Here is an 18,080-nt window from a genome sequence, read left to right on the forward strand (position 1 = left end):
CTCTTTGTACTGAATGCCATGCTTCAATGACAAATTTCCCAGTAGGAGGGTGTCTTCCAGCCTCTGCCTTCTCTCTCTCCCCGGGCATCACTGAGCTGTAGAGCGGCATGTTCTGCTGTGGGAATGACAGGCAGGATCAACGTGGATGACAGGCTCCTTTAGACCTCAGGGTTTGGGAAGAGGCCTCTGGAGGCAGGATGCCTTCTCCCAGCGGCCCTCAGAATGGTAGCAACAGCGTCCTCTAGTGGCCCCCAAACTCCCTCCATGCTGTGCCTGTCTCCCCTCTCACGGGTGTTCCAAAGGTGCCCCTTGCCTTCCCCATTGAGAACATAAGCATTTTTTAAAAGATTTTATTTATTTATTTGACAGAGAGAGATCACAAGTAGGCAGAGAGGCAGGCAGAAAGAGGGGGAAGCAGGCTCCCCGCCGAGCAGAAAGCCCAACATGGGACTCGATGCCGGGACTCCAGGATCATGACCCAAGCTGAAGGCAGTCGCCTAACCAACTGAGCCACCCAGGCACCCATTATTCAAGGAATTTGTAAGAACATTATTCAGGGTGGCTCGGTGGGTTAAGCCTCTGCCTTCTGCTCCGGTCATTATCTCAGGGTCCTGGGATGGAGTCTGGCGTTGGGCTCTCTGTTCAGCAAGAAGCCTGCTCCCACCCTCCTTCTGCCTGCTTCTCTGCCTACTTGTAATCTCTGTCAAATAAATAAAATCTTAAAAAATAAAAAAAAGAACTGCAGGTGTCCATTCCATTCCCAGAGATTTGCATGTGAAGGTGGCCAGAAGTTTGCATTTTTGAGACCCAAAGACCATACTCTGAGAACCACCACACAGTTTTGGGGCAGATGGACAATCACAGGGATGCCGCACCCCCAGTTCCTGCTGGTTACAGAATGTGTCAGGCATCAAGCTCAGTTAGAACTGTCAAAGATGGGTCCACAAGACAAGCCACTAGAGTATGCGGAGGAAAGATCAATGTAGGTTTTTATCATTAATTAGTCCTTTATTCCTATTCTTATTTTAGCATATGGTTTGGGTGGCTTATATATATTTTAGTATACATATGTTGGGAGAACAAATTTTTAAAATGTTTTGATCAATAGAGGCCAACCCAAAATGTTTCAGCCCATTGTGTTAAACAGGGGTTCTTGTTTTCAAGAAGCTTCAAGATGAGGAGGTAATGTCTAATGTGGAAAACCATAAAACAGGATAGAAGGGAATAAACGTCTTAGGAAAGCTACTGTTGATGATTTTGCCAGAATCAGGAGCCCTTATGTCCATCCGGGCTGATGAGGGACAACTCCACGGTCAACAATTTGCAGGAACCACGACTCATCAAAGGACTGTCCCAGAGGCAGGGTGGAAGGCACGGAGAGGGGAGTGGGGGAGTCATAGTCTCAGAGGAACGGACAGTATGACTTCTCTGGGACAGCGTAGTTATGGAGGTACCCACGGAAATGGAGGCACTTTGACTTTATTTAGTGGTGCTGTGACACCGCCCTGGGTTCACAGAACAGGGGACCCTGATACAAGAGCAACAGAGCAACTTGACTCAAGTCAAATCCAGCCCGGCTATTCCGGAGCACTCAGGAATGAGCCCTCTGCTGCCAGCTCAGGCCCTCAATGGTGCTCCGAAGCATCAGCGTCCAGTCGTCACCCTTCCGCATCGGGGTGCAGCGCGTCTCCTTGAACTCCAGGGCCCGGATCTCCGCGGGGGTCTCTGGGGTCAGCCCGGCAGCCAGGACAGCTTCTGGGAACTTGACTGCAGAGGCGGGGGCCAGACAGCACCGGGGAAGGCTGTGGGGTGGGGCAGGTGGGAACAGGAGGGCAGGCCAGAGACCAGACCGACAGATGAGGGAAGGAGGAGGTGAGGAGGGGAGAGGAGAAGGAACAGGGGACGTAGGGATAGGGTGGTGCACAAAGAAAGGAAGAGAGAGAAAGAGGCAGATGTTGGGTACCTTGAACTCATCTCTGCAGACACTGCCAGGGAAACTGCTCCTCTTTGTGGAAGACCCAGCTCAACCACCACCTCTCTGTGGCTGCCCCCCAGAGGGCTGTCACACACCCTCCTCTGGGACCACAGTTCTTAGAGCACAGATCCTACTCGTGAAAGCCATTTGTGCAGATTCCTGCTTCCCCTGCTTGGGGAAGAGGAGGGCACCCCGAAAGCCAGAGTACCCCGGTGACCCAAGCACCCATGGCCCGTACCTGGGCTGCTGCCGGTCAGTCTGCTGGTAATGGTAACTCACAGCCACAGCCGAGTGAGGGCACAGCAGGTACTGGTTCTCTTCCCAACATCGACTCATGGTCCGGGTGATGGCTTCATCCGACACGGACTCAGACGTCATGGCCTCTGAAAGCTGACAGGTCCCAGGGTCAGAGGGGTGGGAATCAGAGTCCAGGAGGTACCCGGGAAAGTGAGCCAAAATGCACTACATAACACAGGCAGCCAACACCAGACACTCAGAAAGAATCTCCAGACTAAGTTGCTCAACTTCAGCTCAGAGAAAAATCTGGTTCCCGTGTTTCCCAGTTTTAAGTTGCTTCCCTTAGCTTTGGGAAAGGATCCTCTGAGTTTCAGGTCCATAAATTTAGTTCAGATTAGCTCATGAATTAGCAAGTTTGTATATAGTTTTGTTCAACAAACGGACAAAACACAGAAGGTTAAGGGCATTCAAACATTCCTAGTGCCCTGTCGTTGGTACAAACCCTTCCAGTGGGTGCAATGAGCTCCTACCCAGTGGAGCTCACCCAGTGAGCTCCTACTCAGCCCAGGTCATGCCTCCTCCAGGAAGCCTCCCTGCAACCAGCAGATAGAGGAACTCCCCCTTCCCACGGCCCCTTCAGTGGGGAGGGTTGATCGGATCATTCTCTGAAAATTTATTGTGTGCTATCGATGTGCCCATCAACCCGCCGATATATGCATACAGCAGAGACCACAAGTGCCATAAATCCTTTGTACAGCTACCTGTCCCATTAGGGTTTCCAGTGGAGAGAGAATGTGTTTTCTCTATCTTTGTTTATCTCTAGTACGTAGCATGGTTCCTGGTTACAGGACACATGTGGAAGGAAGGAAGGAAGGAAAGAACGAACGAGTGACAGCTGTTCCAGCAGATGCACAGTCTTGTACAGCCAGGGAGAGAATGAAGCAGGGTGGGATCTGGTGACTATGCTCCTGGAGCACCTCATTTACATGAGGAGAATGAACCATTAACCGAGTAAGTTGATCTTTGTGTTATGGTCTGAATGTTTGTGTCCCCTCACCCCACCCAAATTCATATGTGAAAAACTGAATCCCAGTGTGATGGTATCAGAAGGTGGGACTTTGGGAAGGTCATTGGTTGGGGGGGGGCGCCCTCGTGAATGGACTTAGTGTCTTTATAAGAAGAGGCTGGAGAGCTAGCTGCATGCCTTTCCACCATGTGAGGCTATGACAGCACATTGACTGTCCGCCGTTTCCATGGAAGTTGCTCCCACCAGAATGCAACCATGCTGGCACCCTGATCCCAGACTTCTGGCATCTGGAACTGTGAGTGATAGATGCCTATTGGTTATAGCCAACTCAGTCTCTACTTTGTTATAGCAGCGCCAACGAAGACAGAGTGCGTGTCACAGGAAACATCCAAATTCCACTCCGGTGTGCATGGGTGGCTAAGGCCAGAGAACTATATCCAGTTCTGGAAACAACCTTTAAGACAGTCATTGGCTAGGTGAAATTAGGTCACATAAGGGACAGCTAAAGGAACAGGGAAGACTCAGCGGAGAAATGGAAATTCTCTTCAAATATGGGAATCACACGGCTCCCCCGTGCAGAGTTCAGTTGAAAGGAGGCGATCCCAGTTCAACAAAGAGAACTTCGTAACGATGAGAGCTGGTGTGAGGTCTGAGGTCCTGGTCCCTGGACATAGAGTCTGGACGACTTGGTGGGACGTGGTAGAGAAACTTAAAGGCAATGTCAACATACAAATCCTTTTTCTCAAGGCAAAATAAGTAGATCATCACCAGGTTGCATTTAAAATAAAATCAACGAGGGCACCTGGGTGGCTCAGTCAGTTAAGGGTCCAACTCTTTGAGTTCGGCTCATGTCATGATCTCAGGTCATGACGTGCTGAGTATGGAGACTGCGTAAGATTCTTTCTCTCCTTCTGCCTTTGTTTTCCCCCAGCCCCCGTCCACTCGCACACACGCTCTATCTCTCAAAAATAAATAAATAAATAAATAAATAAAATAAATAAAATAAAATAAGATAAAAGCAACCCTTCCCAACTAGATTCCTATCACTCTGAAGAAATAACATTTCTCCTTTTCCTTTTAAAAAGAAGGCTCAAGAGGATAATGTTGCCAATTGTTGCTACTGCTGAAAATCAACAACAATAAATAGAAATAATAATAGCTAATGTACCAAGCCCTATATTTCCAGGCAGTATACAAAGTGCTTCATGGGCATTATTTGACTTCAGTCTTCAACAGTGGTAGGCATTCTCGTAAGCCCCACTTTACGTATGAGGAAACTGAGGCACAGAATTTAAGAAACGGGCCCTGTCTCTGAACCAATGCTCTCTACTGTGTCTCCTCATTAATAAATTAATCCATGGAAAGTGACTGCAGAGGTGCCCGCCTCATTGCAGGTGCTCAAGAAACAGGTCCCCTCTTCCCTTAACCAGATCTCCAAACCCAAGTTGGGTTTCACGGCTGCACCCTTTGCTTTCTCTGTGGTGCGTGGGTGGTGACTGACCTTGTCATGCAGTTCCTTGGGTAGACTCGTGCTTTGGGTCCTTTCAAACTGCTCCATGAGGGCTCTCGTCCCCTGGCTGTCAGAGCCCGACAGCAGCCAGAAGATCCTCTCCATGTTGTAGGGCACCTGAGCAGGAAGGCAGGGTGCCAGGAACCCACGGACCTCAGCCCTTGTCCATCCTACCACCCCACCATCCTGGGTCAAGCGCACACTTTCCCACAGGTCCTACCTGAATGTCCATGGCTGAAGCCAAGGTCAGTTCGACGGCCTTGGACAGAGAGAAGTCTCCCCGCTGCACGGTCCTGTGGATGATGTCATTGCGGTTCACAGCCACGACCAGGCGAATGGGCAGGCCCATCTTCTGAGCAAGGCACCCAGCTTAAGACAGGAGAGGAGAGGACCAAAGCTTTCTCAGACATCACGTCCAAAATACAAGAAATAAAAGGAAATTTATATAAATTGGATTTCATCAAAATTAAGAAACTTTGGTGCTCTTTGAAGACTTTTTGTGTTTCAAAAGACATGATCAAGAAAACGGAAAGGCAGCTCACGGAATGGGAAAGAATATTTGCAAATCCTATATCTGATAAAGGACTGGCATACAGAATATGTAAATAACTCTAACTCTTACAGCTCAACAATAAAAACACAAATATCCCAATTTAAAAATGGGCAAAAGACTGAGACAAACATTTCTCCAGAAGATATACACATGGCCAGTGAGAACATAAAAGATACTCAACATCAGGGAACTAGAAACCGAAGTCAAAGAGACATACCATTGCATGTCCATTTGGATAGCTAGAGTCAAAGCATTGGTGGGGCTATGGAGAAATTAATACCCTCCCATGCTGCGTTGGGTTGGGAATATCAAATGATGGGAATACAAAATGGTGCAGCTGCTTTGGAAATGTCTGACCGTTCCTCAAAAAGTTATGACTTTTTTTTTCTGTGACCCAGAACTTCTACTCCTAGGTATGCATACTCAAGAGAAATGAAAATACAGGTCCACATGAAAACTTAGACACCAACGTTTACAGCAGCATTGTTTATAATAGTTACGATACTGAAGCAATCCCAATGTCCAATAATGATAAATGGATAAACAGAGGTGGTGTTTACATACAATGGAGTATTATTCAGCCACAGAAAGGAACCAAGTACTGATTACAATGTCAATGAAACTTGAAAACAGTAAGTGAAAGAAGCTAAAAAAAGGTCACTTATTGTATGATTCAATTTCTATAAAATGTCCGGAATAGCCAAATTGATAGAGACAAAATAGCCAAATTGATAGAGACAAAATAGATCAGTGGTTGCCTAGAGCTGGGGATATGCGGGGAAATGTGGAGTCACTGTTAGAGGGAACACGGTTTCTTTCCAACGTGATGGAAATGTTCTGAAACTGACTGTGGGGACGGTTGCACAAATCTGACATATAGTAAAAACTATTCAGTTGTACACTTTAAACAGGTGAATTGTATAGTATGTGTATATATATGTATACATAAAATTATGAGTTATACTATATAACAATAAAGCTCACACACACGCGCACACACACACACACACACACACACACACAGGAAAGAAGAGGAGATGCTACCATCCCGATACTCTTCTCCACCCCCATATGTCTCCCCACCTCTCTTCCTCTTCCTCTCTCTCTCTCACATACATACACACCTGGCACACCTGCTCGCTATCCCTTGCAGAAGAGAAAATGAAGGTTCTGGGAAGTTGAAAGGACCCACCCCAAGCCTGCTGGGTGGCACACGTGCTAGCCCCAGACTCAGCCTCCTAGCAGCAGCCCCTTTGGACACCCTGTTCCTCCAGAGCCCTCGGCCCACCCAGCCAGCAGCTCCTGTTCGCATGGAACAAACAAAGCATTCCTCACCCTGGGAGAGGGAGAGTCTGTAAAGGTAGCCTTTTTAGGAAGGTTTTACCTACTTCCATGAATGGTTCCTCTCTGGTGGGTCGTTAAGAGGAGTTGGGGATCACCACCCCACCCCAACGTCACTCTGCCTTTTGCAAAAAAGCACTTTCACATTCTTATTTTCCACTTGATCCGCCTGTAAACATCACGCTTTCTGTGTATGGCGGAGGAGAAAGGGACGCTCACCAGGGCCCAGGGGCTTAAATTTCCACAGCCAGTTCCTGATGGAGCAGAGAGGGTCGGGAGCGCTCTCTGCAAACATCTGTTTCGTGCCAGCCACTGTGGTGGGCCCTGGGATGCGTGCAGGTGGCACCATCCACGGGAGGCTGATGCAAATGGGGAGCTCAGTGCGCTTCCCCACCGTGGGTGATGAAGACGGTCCCAACCCCGTGGAAGTGCAGGAAGTCAGGAAGCCCCCGGACCACTGAGCTGCTTCTGCAGCCTCACTGAAGCCCTCCTTGGAGCCCATCAGAAGCAATGCCGCCTACAGAACCATCCGAAATGGTCACTGCTGAGGAGGCAGCCTCGGAAGCTCACAAGGGGATGCAGACTCTGGAGGGGTGGTCATCCTGGCTGTGTCCCCAACCGGAGTGTAAGCAGGGACCAGCTGGCTAACTTCCCTGTGCCTCCACTTCCTCTTCATTAAGTGGAGACAGCAGTACCGTCCTCACAGATGCGTGTGAGCATTAAGTAAGTTGATCCGTGAAAAGCACGTGGAGGGGCGCCTGATGCATAGGAAGTGCTGGAGACATGCTTATTCTTATTCTAGAAGGTGGTTTCATGGCCACGCAAAGGTACGGCGCAGCACCCTTGCAAAGTTCATGCCCACACGTGAAGGATCTTACTTGCACTTCACGGGAGCCCTGAGAGATATGATAAGCTATCCAGTATTGCTTTTATAGCTGAGCGGCTGGGTCTAAGGGACTGCCCCCAGGGCCATTCTGCTGGGGCCAGACCTCCTTCCACCTCACGGGGTCTCTGGGTAGGGACTCTGGGGTGGGAACATGTTGTGCTGGCTGCCCTCACAGCAGGCCGCTGGCTGAGGCCGGGAACAAAGTCCGCCTCTCTGGAAGCAGGCCCTGGCAGGCCAGCAGAGCAGCTGAACCTTGACCGTATCTCTTCACACTCTCCTGAGGGGGGTTAGAGCCCGTCCTTCCCTCCTGCAGCGAGCAGCCGATCTGTCCTCCCCGCGAGTGATGGGGAGGTTTGCTGGGGGCTTCTCCTGCGTGGTTGCCTGTCACCTTCAGAGCGAGGACTCGAACGGTCTCGTCACAGTTGCAGCCGAAGGGCAGCTGGGAGGACGAGGGCTACGGGCATTTTTCTGGAAAGACCATCTCTGCCCAAGGGCCTCCTTACCTGCTAGATTACCGGCAGCCCCTGTTGGCACAACCACCTCCACGGGGGGCAGGGGTTGGGTGTCCAAGGATGACACGCACTGGAAATAAGCAAAGAAGTGGTGGGCCATTTGCACGAGGACCCGGGACCAGTTGATGGAATTCAGACTCATCAGATTGTGCTTCTTGACAAAAGCCACGTCAGCAAACACAGCCTTGATTGGCTCATCCAGCTCATCGCTGTTGCCTTCCACTGTCAGGAGAGAGAGGGGAGGGGAACTACCAGGAGCATGGAGAACCCCCAGTCGGCACTTGCCTGCAAGCAGGCCCTCCCGCACTGGGCCCACCCAGCCGGGACCTTCACTCAGCCTTGGTTTCTGCTCTCCCATGTCGTGGCCTAGCTTTCTAGACTTGAAATTAAGCAACTGAAGGAAAGAAACCATGTCTTATTATTCTTGAGGTCATACTTCCAACATTTCTACCATTACATAAAATTAGACATAAACCGTCAACCTTCTGGGATGTTGGGAAAAGGCCTCCTCCTTGGAGTCCATGCCCGCTAGCCCCACTCTCTAGGAACAAGGAGAGATGGTTTCTGAGGCTATGGTGTGGCAAGAGGCCGATCTTTTCTTTACTCCTCGGTCCTTTACCAGGACTTGGGGGTACAGACTATCCGTTCTCATATGCTCTGCCCTTCTCTCAGTTAGATCAAAGAGAGGCATCCTGCTCTCTGCTCCCACGTGGTAGGTAAGCTGGCATGGACCTTTCCTCCCTGAGCTGGGTGTGGGCACGGTTTAATTTATGGATGAATTACTGGGTCAATTTACAGGTGAGTTGGCTACTAGTCCAACTTGCCCTCCTCAGTCCAGCCCAACCAGCCACCAAGCCAATATTGATCTCTTATCCGACATCTGGGTCTATTTCTCCACCAAACTTGATCCCAACTTGAAAGACAGGGCTAAGATTTACTGAGGGAAGTGCCAGAGTAAGCCCCAAGGTTGTTACTCATTCTACTTTGTACTGTTTATCGGCAATGAGGCTATGGGGCTAACCCCAGATCCACACACCAGAGGGATGTTTGCTGGGGTTCTAGGAAAAGATTCACTGCTCTTAAGAAGGAGCCCCAGGAAGAGAGACTTAGTTACCTGAAGTAAGCATCATAAGCCATGAGGGAGATGAGCCTTAGGACCGGGAAGGCAGAGCAGTGAATGCAGATAACCTGGGTCTCTGCTGAGGGACGGCTAAACCGACTCTTCAGGAACCCATTCGGGGACTTACATAACTATTCCAGTTATATAAGCTGGAAAATACTCTGTTCGAGCTGGTCAGAGTTAGATTTTTTGTCACTTCCAGCCAAAAATATCCTAAATAATGTATAACTAGCACTTGCTCATTATTCTGTGCTTAAGAAGAACCCAATACAAAATATATCTGGAAATTAATATCTTTAAAAAAACCTCAGTGTCCAATTCACAGCAATCCAGGTGGCCCATCCCTACTCCCTGAGCTCCCTGGTCTAAGAGAAAAGACATGTCCACTCTTAGCTCCGGAAAAAACACCCATCCTCCTAGAAACCAGATGAGAAGATTCCAGAAAGGAAAGAAAGGACCAGAACAGGTCTATTTAGGAACAAAACTTAATATATGTAAAGTCCGCTGTCTTATTTTCTTGAAGCTCAGAACACGGATAAAACAGAAACGTCCCTTGGGCTCCAGCAAGAAAACATTTATGACATAGGGCACTCATGACCATCTACATTTCTCCTACTATGTTGCAAGTGGGCACTGTTCTCTGCTCCATGGTCAGTAACGGAGCTTACACACGAGTCCTCGTGTAAAAGCCCTCCAATACCTAGTATAAGGCAAGAAGGGAGTAGGTGGCAGGACAGATGTACAAAATGTTATTCTCTGCTTCAATTCTAGGCAAAAATAGTCCTAGATCTATAACTAGCAATCGTAGCGCTTAGGGCGTAACAGGGACCCTCGGGAGCCCAGATATCACACATCCAAATTTTGCAATGAGCACGGGAAAATGCAGCCAAATATGGGCAACGACCAAAGCTAAGGGACATGTAAGATTTTCCAACACCTGCATTAGCTAAACCCAGAACTCTTCACTGGAACGTGTAGGTGCTTATTAAAGAAAAGTGTAGAAGGGGGCTTTGGGCTTACTTTTGAACTCATGGACAAAGGATTTTCATGCTACCCCCATGAGTAAGGTCTGTCTGCCCCATGCTTTTGCTCCTTGACGAAATCCGTGTTCTATGAAAAGCACCCTCTGACGGGTCATACAAGGAGCCTGGGTGAGGGGTAGGAGGAATGCCTCCTGCCACCAACTGCTCTCCTGCTAAGTGAGTGACCAAGCCAGGCCAGGCCTCCTGGACAGCTTTCCCAGGGCCACAGTGTACAAAACCTCACCAAGACCCCCTACTCCTCATACCCCCATCCCTACTTTGAGATTACCTGGGTTCTAGCTAGGTGTGAAAAGTGGAAATAAGCACATACGGCTCTCCTCAAGCTCCCTCTGTCCTTCTCGAGTCTCGATTTCTACAGAACAGATGCCCAGTGGGTACTACTGAGTAGTTTCCCACACCTGCTAACCAAATGCCTGACTGAGTAGTTTCTAGACTATAATGGAGGGCATGAGCTGTTACCATGTAAGGGCACATTCTTTTAAAATTATCATTGAATGTCTTTGTGTCCACTGAAGTTCAGGGCTCTGTAACAAAACCCAAGTCACTTGGCTCAGGCTGTGGGTCTGGCGGCGGCCTGAATATATGGCACCAGTAGGGTGAACCCACACAGAAATGGCGTTCTTTGGGGTTTGGTGTTCAACCGCCACTTCTTGGGTTATACCGTCAGTAACGGTTTGTGCATTTGTCCCCTCCAATAGCTTCTGAAACTGTGTTGCCAAGAGCTTGCCCAGAGCTAAGCCAAGCTACAGTCTCATGACTGATGAAGGAAGCGAGGGGCAGAGAAAAGGCAGGAGGAAGGATGGTCAACTCATCGCCTGGCCAGTTGTACTCCAGCCCATCTCCTAAAACAGACACCCTCAAGGCGGCCACGCTTTCCCTGGAGCCTCCATCCCAGCTCTCACCTCCGAACACATGGACGTTCTCCCTCAGCACTGTGGTCATCTGGAGCTCTTGGATCTTCGTGCAGTGACCCTGGGGCAGCAGAACGATGATGTCCACGTTCTTTGCTCCTTGAACACTCTCAATGGCAGCACTTCCTGTGTCCCCAGATGTTCCTGGATAGGAAGAAAAAATAACCCTCCCCTGTACAACAAGGGCAATGGAAAAGGAAAGAAGGAAAGAGGCAATGTCTACTTCAGATACCTGGAGAGCTGGAACCTCGTACTTAATCTGGGGTCCACTTACCTCCTAGAGACCAGGGGACAGAAACTAAGGCCTCTGTGAACTGGGTACCATGTAATCTTACATATTTTGGGTACTTAAAATATTATTCTGAGAAGGTTCCGTAGCCTCCACCAGACTGACAAAGGGGTCCACGGCACAGAAAGGATGACAAATCCTGCTCTAGAAGAACCAGTCACACATGCTCCTCGAGCCATCCATGCGGAGCACCCTATGGTAGACACTGGCATGTCAGGGTGCCTATGGGGCTTGGCCCTAGTGCCCACGATGCACACCTACAACCACGGTGACGTGCTTCTCCTTCTTCTCCAGAAAGTACTGCAGGAATTGTGCTGTGCAGCCCAGGGCCAAGTCCTTAAATGCGTATGTGACCCCATGCCACAGCTCCAACACGTTCAGCCTGTTCCTCAGTCTGGACAGATGGACCACCTCTCTGTGGCGGAATCTGTGGAAGGCTCGGTCGATCAGATCTGTGCGGGGAGAGAGGTGGAATAGCGGGGGAAGGCCTGAGCTCGGCCTCAGGTTCTCCGGTTCTCCCCCCAACCCCACCCTGTCTCTCTATGCTTTGAAGGTCAAGTTTCTTTCTCCTGCTACCCAATACGAGACCGGAAACGTTTACCCCAAAGGAGACTATAGATGAATAGAATTACTGAATCCTAGGCAAAAGTCTGAAAAGACATGAACCACTCTGTTTGTAGATTCCTGAGTGATGTCCCCCAGAGAAGAGAAATAGTCTAAGACTTCCATTTTTCACTTTATAAACGCATCGTTTGGATGTCTTGTGGGCATGCACGCCAGCTGAGGTTCAATTCAACAACTGTGCAACAAACGGATCCATGTCTCATCTCTTCTAATGTTCCTTCCTAAAGACCAGACGTTGTTTGTTTTTGCTGCACTAAATTTCACACCTGTGATACCAGAGCCTAGGGTTGGTTTACATATAATCCTGCCCAAGGCAAGTCCATCTTGGGTAGTGCTTCTCAAACTTTAACTGACAAGCCAATCACCTGGGACCTTAAAATGCAGATCCTGGTTCAGAAGGTCTGAGGAAGGCAGAGAATTCTAATAAGAGCTTGGGCAATGCCAACAGTGCCATCAGACCACATTCCTGAGTGGTCCTCTTCTTCCAGCCCTGAACTCTCACCACCACATTGTGGATTCGTTCCCATATCTGGCCCATGGACCAGCAGCACTAGTATTATCACTGGCAGTGATTTCACCAGTGATATCACTAGCAGCATTATCACCAGCAGTACGAGTATTATTGGTCGGAATGCAGAGTCTCAGGCCCACCCCAGACCTACTGAATCAAAATCTGCATTTTAACAGGATCCCCAGGGAAATCGATGGGCATATTCCAGCTTGAGAGGAGTTGGTCCAGGACACTCTCCAAGTCCCTTCTGGAATTACCATTCAAGGAAACAGAACAGTCATCTGAGGGTCCACATGCTTTATATACAGGTAGGAAACAGCCCAACATTCAAGCATCTCAGGATGTTGGTGAAGTCTCTAGCCTTAAAGAGGTTTTTGAAAAATAAACTAAAGGAAAACATTCTATGCAAATCACCATGGCATTCATCTCATTGGAGATGGACGGTGGAATGGATAAACTCTCTGGGAATATTGCCATTTCTGGGATCCTAGAATCTGAGGGAAAAAATCTCCAACATTTGGGAAATAGGACTAGAAACCTCCAAGGGGTTAAGGAATGGATTTGCAGCTCTGGTGGGGCATGGACTGCCAGGGGAATGAGGTGGGAGAAGGGAGGCTGGGGATGCTCACCTTTTAAGACATCTCGTGGAATGAGCTCAGGACCAATGAAGAGGGTGCACAGCTCCTTTACCAGACTGGGGTAGGAGAGCGAACTCCACTGACGCAGTGTCTCTATGCCCAACTGTGGGAGCTCCTCGGGCATGAAGAGACCGCCATCGGGAGCATAGCCAGAGAAGAGGGCCCCCTCAAAGTCGACCCGTGGGGCCATCCCCCTAGTGCTGACGTACCACATGATCCTGGTGGCCTGCAGAGGGAACAGTCCCAAAGGCACCTGATCTCCAAGCTCAGTACCCCACAGGAAAAAGCTGAAGTGTACACGCACCCTCAGCTAGCCCTTGGACCACCACTCATGGGGGTAAGCATCCCAGTCTGAGAGACTGGAGCCCTGTCGAGTCTCAAGCCAGCTTCCTCTGGGACAGTCCAAATCATGACCTCTCCAGTGAAAATGAGGCCAATTCACTGACTTTGGGAGAGGAGTTGCCAAGTCATGTAAGGAAAGGAGAAAGTTTGGTCCTCACTGTGGAGGAATAAGGGAACTGGGAAAAGATCATAGCAATAAGGCAAGCGCCATTTTGATAGCCCTCTTGATAAAGAGAGGACCACCACAGCTGGTCAGGCACCTTTTTGAGAGATAACTGGGTCCACTTCTGTTAAAAAAGTAACCACTTTTGACGGTTATACAGCAATGTTGCCTATAACCTAGTGGTTCCTCACTCTGGTTGTTTGTTAGAATTAACTTGGGAGCTTTTTTTTTTTTTTTTTTTTTTAAGATTTTTTTTATTTGACGGACAGAGATCACAAGTAGGCAGAGGCAGTCAGAAAGAGAGGGAAGCAGGTTCCCTGCTGAGTAGAGAGCCTGATGCAGGACTTGATCCCAGGACCCCGGGACCATTACCTGAGCTGAAGGCAGGTACTTTAACTCACTGAGCCACCCAGGCTTTAAAGAACTTGGGAGCTTTAAAGAAACTATTCCTATCTGGGACCCTCCCTGGATCAATGAGATTAAAACCTCTATGTGAGAGGTTTTAAAGAAACTTGGGAGCTTTAAAGAAACTATTCCTATCTGGGACCCTCCCTGGATCAATGAGATTAAAACCTCTATGTGAGAGGCTCCATGGGTGATGTTACTGTGCAGTGAGGGTTAAGAAGACAGTAACCAACTTGTCCCACTCTGCTCGGGACCTTCCCAGTTTTAGAACTGAAAGTAGCATGTCCCAAGAAAACCCATCAATGCCAAACAAACTAGAATGGTTTGGTCATGCTAGTTGAGAACCAGTGCCCTTCCTCTAGGCCTAATCCTAGAATCGTTAGAAGTGCAGGCAAGCTACCCTTAAGACAGTCTAGCCAAGGCTAACTGGTCCTGTGTGGGCTTAGGACTCTGGGGTTATGGGAAGCGGAACGTCCAAGGGCGCCCAAGGCCTAACTCTGGTCCCAGTGCCCCCTCAGTTAGGGTCTCAGGAGCCAGGTGCCAGGTCCAGGAGCTGAGCTTACAATCTGAATACCTTTCTCTGGCCCCTGGAGGTGATTCCAGGAGCTCTGGTTTAAAAGCCCCAAGGCCAGGAAACATTTCAGGAAGGGCTAGCAGGTAAAGAAATTTTCTGACAAAAAGTGGGGCAGGGCAGGAGGGCCTGAGGGCCTGAGGCTGAGGGCCTGAACAACTGGCCACTGATAGCACACAGACCCTGTAGGGGGCGGAGCCCCCCGCCCCGCGGTCTCAGGTAGGCCCCGGCTTAAGGTCCCGGGGCACCAGTCCTCCGGCTAACCAGGCCCTGGGTCAGGGAAGGAGGTTTTGATAAGGCCCGCAGGATAAGGCACGCTCCCGGCCTCTGAAAACACGTTGGACTTCTCAGTTTCGGGCTCCCGGGTACTGCAGAAACCCTACAGACCGCGCAAAGCCTCGGAAACCCTGGACCCGCCATGGTTCCTCCGAGCGCGGGCAGAGCGCCGCCGCTAAGAGGTTACGAAGGGGCGGGGAGGCGGACAAGCCGCGCCGTAAAGTCAACCGGGAGTTCAAGAGCGCAGATTAGCCGCCACCGAGGACCGCCCCCCGCCCCAAACGCGATCCCCGGAAGCCGACGGGGGCAGGGGCCCCGCCGCCGGCCTGTGTGCGGGGAGCTTGGCCGCCGAGACGCAGGCTCCGTGGGGCCCCTCCCCTCCCCTCCCATCCCCTCCCCTGCCTTCCCCTCCTCCAGGCCCGGGGATCGGCCGCCCGGGGCGCGAGGAGCCGGAGGGGCTGCCCGGGCCGGGGGTTGGGGGGGCGATTACCGGGTCCGCGGCGCGGGCGGCTGCGGGGGGCGGCCCCGGAGGCGGCTGGCTGGGCCCAGGCGGGGCGGAGCGCGCTGGCCTCGGCGGCGGGGTCGGGCTTCCGCCGGGAGAGGGACAAGGACCGCGGGGCGGTGAGGCTGAGCGCGGGAGGCGGCGGCGCGGGAAGAGGTGCCAGCGGGAGCGCAGCCCTTCACCCCTCACTGGGCACGGGTGTGTGTGTTTTAAGTTGGCACGTGTTTAAGGCACCTCGCTAATCACTGACATTGGGTCTCTTCACCTTCACCGCCGCCCTGGAACCTTTTTTTTCCGATTAGAAAACAGGACAAGATGGAGGGAAGAACCCCTTCTTTGGGCTTCATGCTTCTGACCTGTAAAATCAGACTTCTGGATGAACTCCTTGTTCCTCAGACCCTAGGGCTGGTACATCCTGATTTCGGAATCCGCGGGGATACCGGGCATTGTTTAAGCCCCGACAGTTCTTCGTAGGAAAACACTTCTTAAGGAAATACAGATCTATTCTAGAGTAAAAATCCTCCCCCACTTTATTTATTTATTTGTTTGTTTGTTTGTTTGTTTGTTTTTAAAGAAGCAAGGCACTTGGGGGGGGGGGGTGCCTGGGTGGCTCAGTTGGTTCAGAAGCAAGACACTTGGGAAAACGTCCTCTGGACACGGCAAATGCCTCTGGATTCACATCCATCCTCCTGGGTCCCAACTCCCTTAGGAGGCAAAATTTGAGAGGCTAAACTGGTCAGTTAAGGTTTGGTTCCTGCCTCTCTACTGGGCCTGGTCCCCGTAGTGGACACAACTGGGACTCATGGGGGCAGAGGACGCCAGATGACTGCCCTCTCTTCCTCCCGTTTATGACATTCTCCTAAACCTGTGGTCTCCGCTTATTCAAGTCACCTCTCTCCAGACCTCAGCCCGCATGTGCTCATTGGACATAGGCACCCAAGCCCACATACATGCTACTGACTGACTCCAGTCTGGATGGCCCTCAGATTCCAGAAAGAGAGTCTGACTGTTCAGCTGATGGACTTTTGTCGTGGAGTTCACCCAGAAGCCAGGGAGCCATTCTTAGAGAGGGGTCCAGGCCAGGCAGGACCTCCCAAAGGGTATCTGTTCCTTGTATCAGGTAAACTTTATCACTCAAAGGCCAGGGAGGCTAAGGCACCTGGAAAAAATGCCCTAAGACGCAGCCATATATGTTCCAATGCTCATCACCAACCAGGATGGAGTCTCAAAAACCCTGGGAGGCCAAAAGTACCTTCCACAGAGCTCTCCCTTCAGGCTCCTCGCCAGACTTACAGGGGTCTCAGGAGTTCATTATTCTCTAAGCGAAGGGGAGGCCAGAAGTTTTTGTAAACCGTCTGACTCCCTCAGAAAGGGGAGGAGCAAAAGGCTTGAGGAAAGAAGAGGTTTAATGTACTAGGAATCCCTGCCCAGGACATTCAGAACAACGTGGCTCTGGAAGAGAAAAACTTCTGCATGGCCTACGAGAAGGAGGACAGAATTCGGAGTGCCGAACAGGATAGCAACAATGTGGAATTCCCTGAGACTTTTACACAGGACCGACGTTGAGTTTTTATAAGATTAAAAATTGCTTTTATGTACTTATTTTGCTTTTTGACCTTACGGATTAGAGTGCTTAGCTGTCTGTGGCTTTGAAGCCAACACGCTTCAAAGCAGAGCCCCAGGGCCCCTTGAGGTGCTATTTTCTTCCATGTGTCCCTAGAGAGCCAGCTGAGAGAGGCTTCTACAAACGGCACACAGACGGTTTACTATGGTCTCCCTGTGGTGGGATGTGGGAGCTAGGGGCCAGAGCCCTCTTTAAAGGTTAGAGAGCACAGAGGAGCCAGGCTACCAGAGGAGCACGTGACCTGCCGGAAGCCCGCCAGCCATTTGTGCAGGCCACAGGCCAGCACTCAGACATTCTCTGGAGTTCTGGTGGGGCAAGGGCAGCAGGCAAAGGGGAGAAAAGAGGGCATTCAGAGACGGGGCGCGCCTGGTCTCTCAGAGCATTTTGACTCCCTAAACTGATAATCCATTGTTTTACTTCATGTGTCTGGTGGTTGAGGAGATGGGGTGGTTAGTATTTATGCTCACATACTCTCAGTTACCTTCATTACTCCGAGTTCCTGACTCTGGAACAAGGGGTTCAAATAAATAGTCTCAAATTATCAAGAAAAAACTTGACTAGTATCATCCCAACTATCTTTTTTTTTCCCCCAGAAACAGACAAGTGGATCCTAAAATTTACATGGAAATGCAAGGGACTCAGAATAACCAAAACAATCTTGACAAGAAATGACAAAGTGGAAGACTTACACTCCCTGAGTTTAAAACCTAGCTCAAGGCTGCAATAGTCACGACAGTGTAGAACTGACATCAGAATAGACATACAGATCCATGGAAGAGAATTGATAGTCTAGAAAGAAACCCATGCACGTACTGTCAACTGATTTTTACAAAGGTACCAAGACTCTTCCATGGAGAAAGAAGAGACCCGAAGCAAATGATGATGAGATAATTAGGCATCTATATGCAAATGAGTGACTTTGGACCCCTACCTCATACCATATGCAAAAATTATCAAAATGGATAAAGATGTAAGTGTAAGAACTAAAAAAATAAAACTCTTAGAAGAAAACAATGGAAA

The 18,080-nt window shown here is 50.0% G+C and overlaps 1 protein-coding gene across 1 annotated transcript; it reads right to left on the bottom strand.

Annotated features, from left to right (window-relative positions):
• Nucleotides 1-1,463: 1,463 nt before the first annotated feature.
• Nucleotides 1,464-15,482, bottom strand: THNSL2 (threonine synthase like 2). Its single transcript, XM_059405643.1, has 9 exons — nucleotides 15,425-15,482; nucleotides 13,169-13,403; nucleotides 11,662-11,856; nucleotides 11,107-11,259; nucleotides 8,033-8,263; nucleotides 4,970-5,118; nucleotides 4,741-4,866; nucleotides 2,214-2,365; nucleotides 1,464-1,802 (listed from the first exon to the last, which is right to left on the bottom strand). Exons 2-9 carry the CDS (start codon nucleotides 13,389-13,391, stop codon nucleotides 1,592-1,594), a joined length of 1,440 nt encoding a protein of 479 aa, XP_059261626.1. The 5' UTR covers nucleotides 13,392-13,403; nucleotides 15,425-15,482; the 3' UTR covers nucleotides 1,464-1,591.
• Nucleotides 15,483-18,080: the final 2,598 nt, after the last annotated feature.

The sequence above is a fragment of the Mustela nigripes genome, chromosome 7 (genome assembly GCF_022355385.1).
Source record: "Mustela nigripes isolate SB6536 chromosome 7, MUSNIG.SB6536, whole genome shotgun sequence".
NCBI lineage: Eukaryota > Metazoa > Chordata > Mammalia > Carnivora > Mustelidae > Mustela > Mustela nigripes.

Excerpts from the sequence above, each read along its gene's own strand:
- THNSL2 (XM_059405643.1), bottom strand. The coding sequence starts at position 13,391 with ATGTGGTACGTCAGCACTAGGGGGATGGCCCCACGGGTCGACTTTGAG. Across the intron at positions 8,264-11,106 it reads GAACGTCCATGTGTTCGGAG|TGGAAGGCAACAGCGATGAG; the intron begins GTGAGAGCTGGG and ends CTCTCCTGACAG. Across the intron at positions 4,867-4,969 it reads CTTCAGCCATGGACATTCAG|GTGCCCTACAACATGGAGAG; the intron begins GTAGGACCTGTG and ends CTTCCTGCTCAG.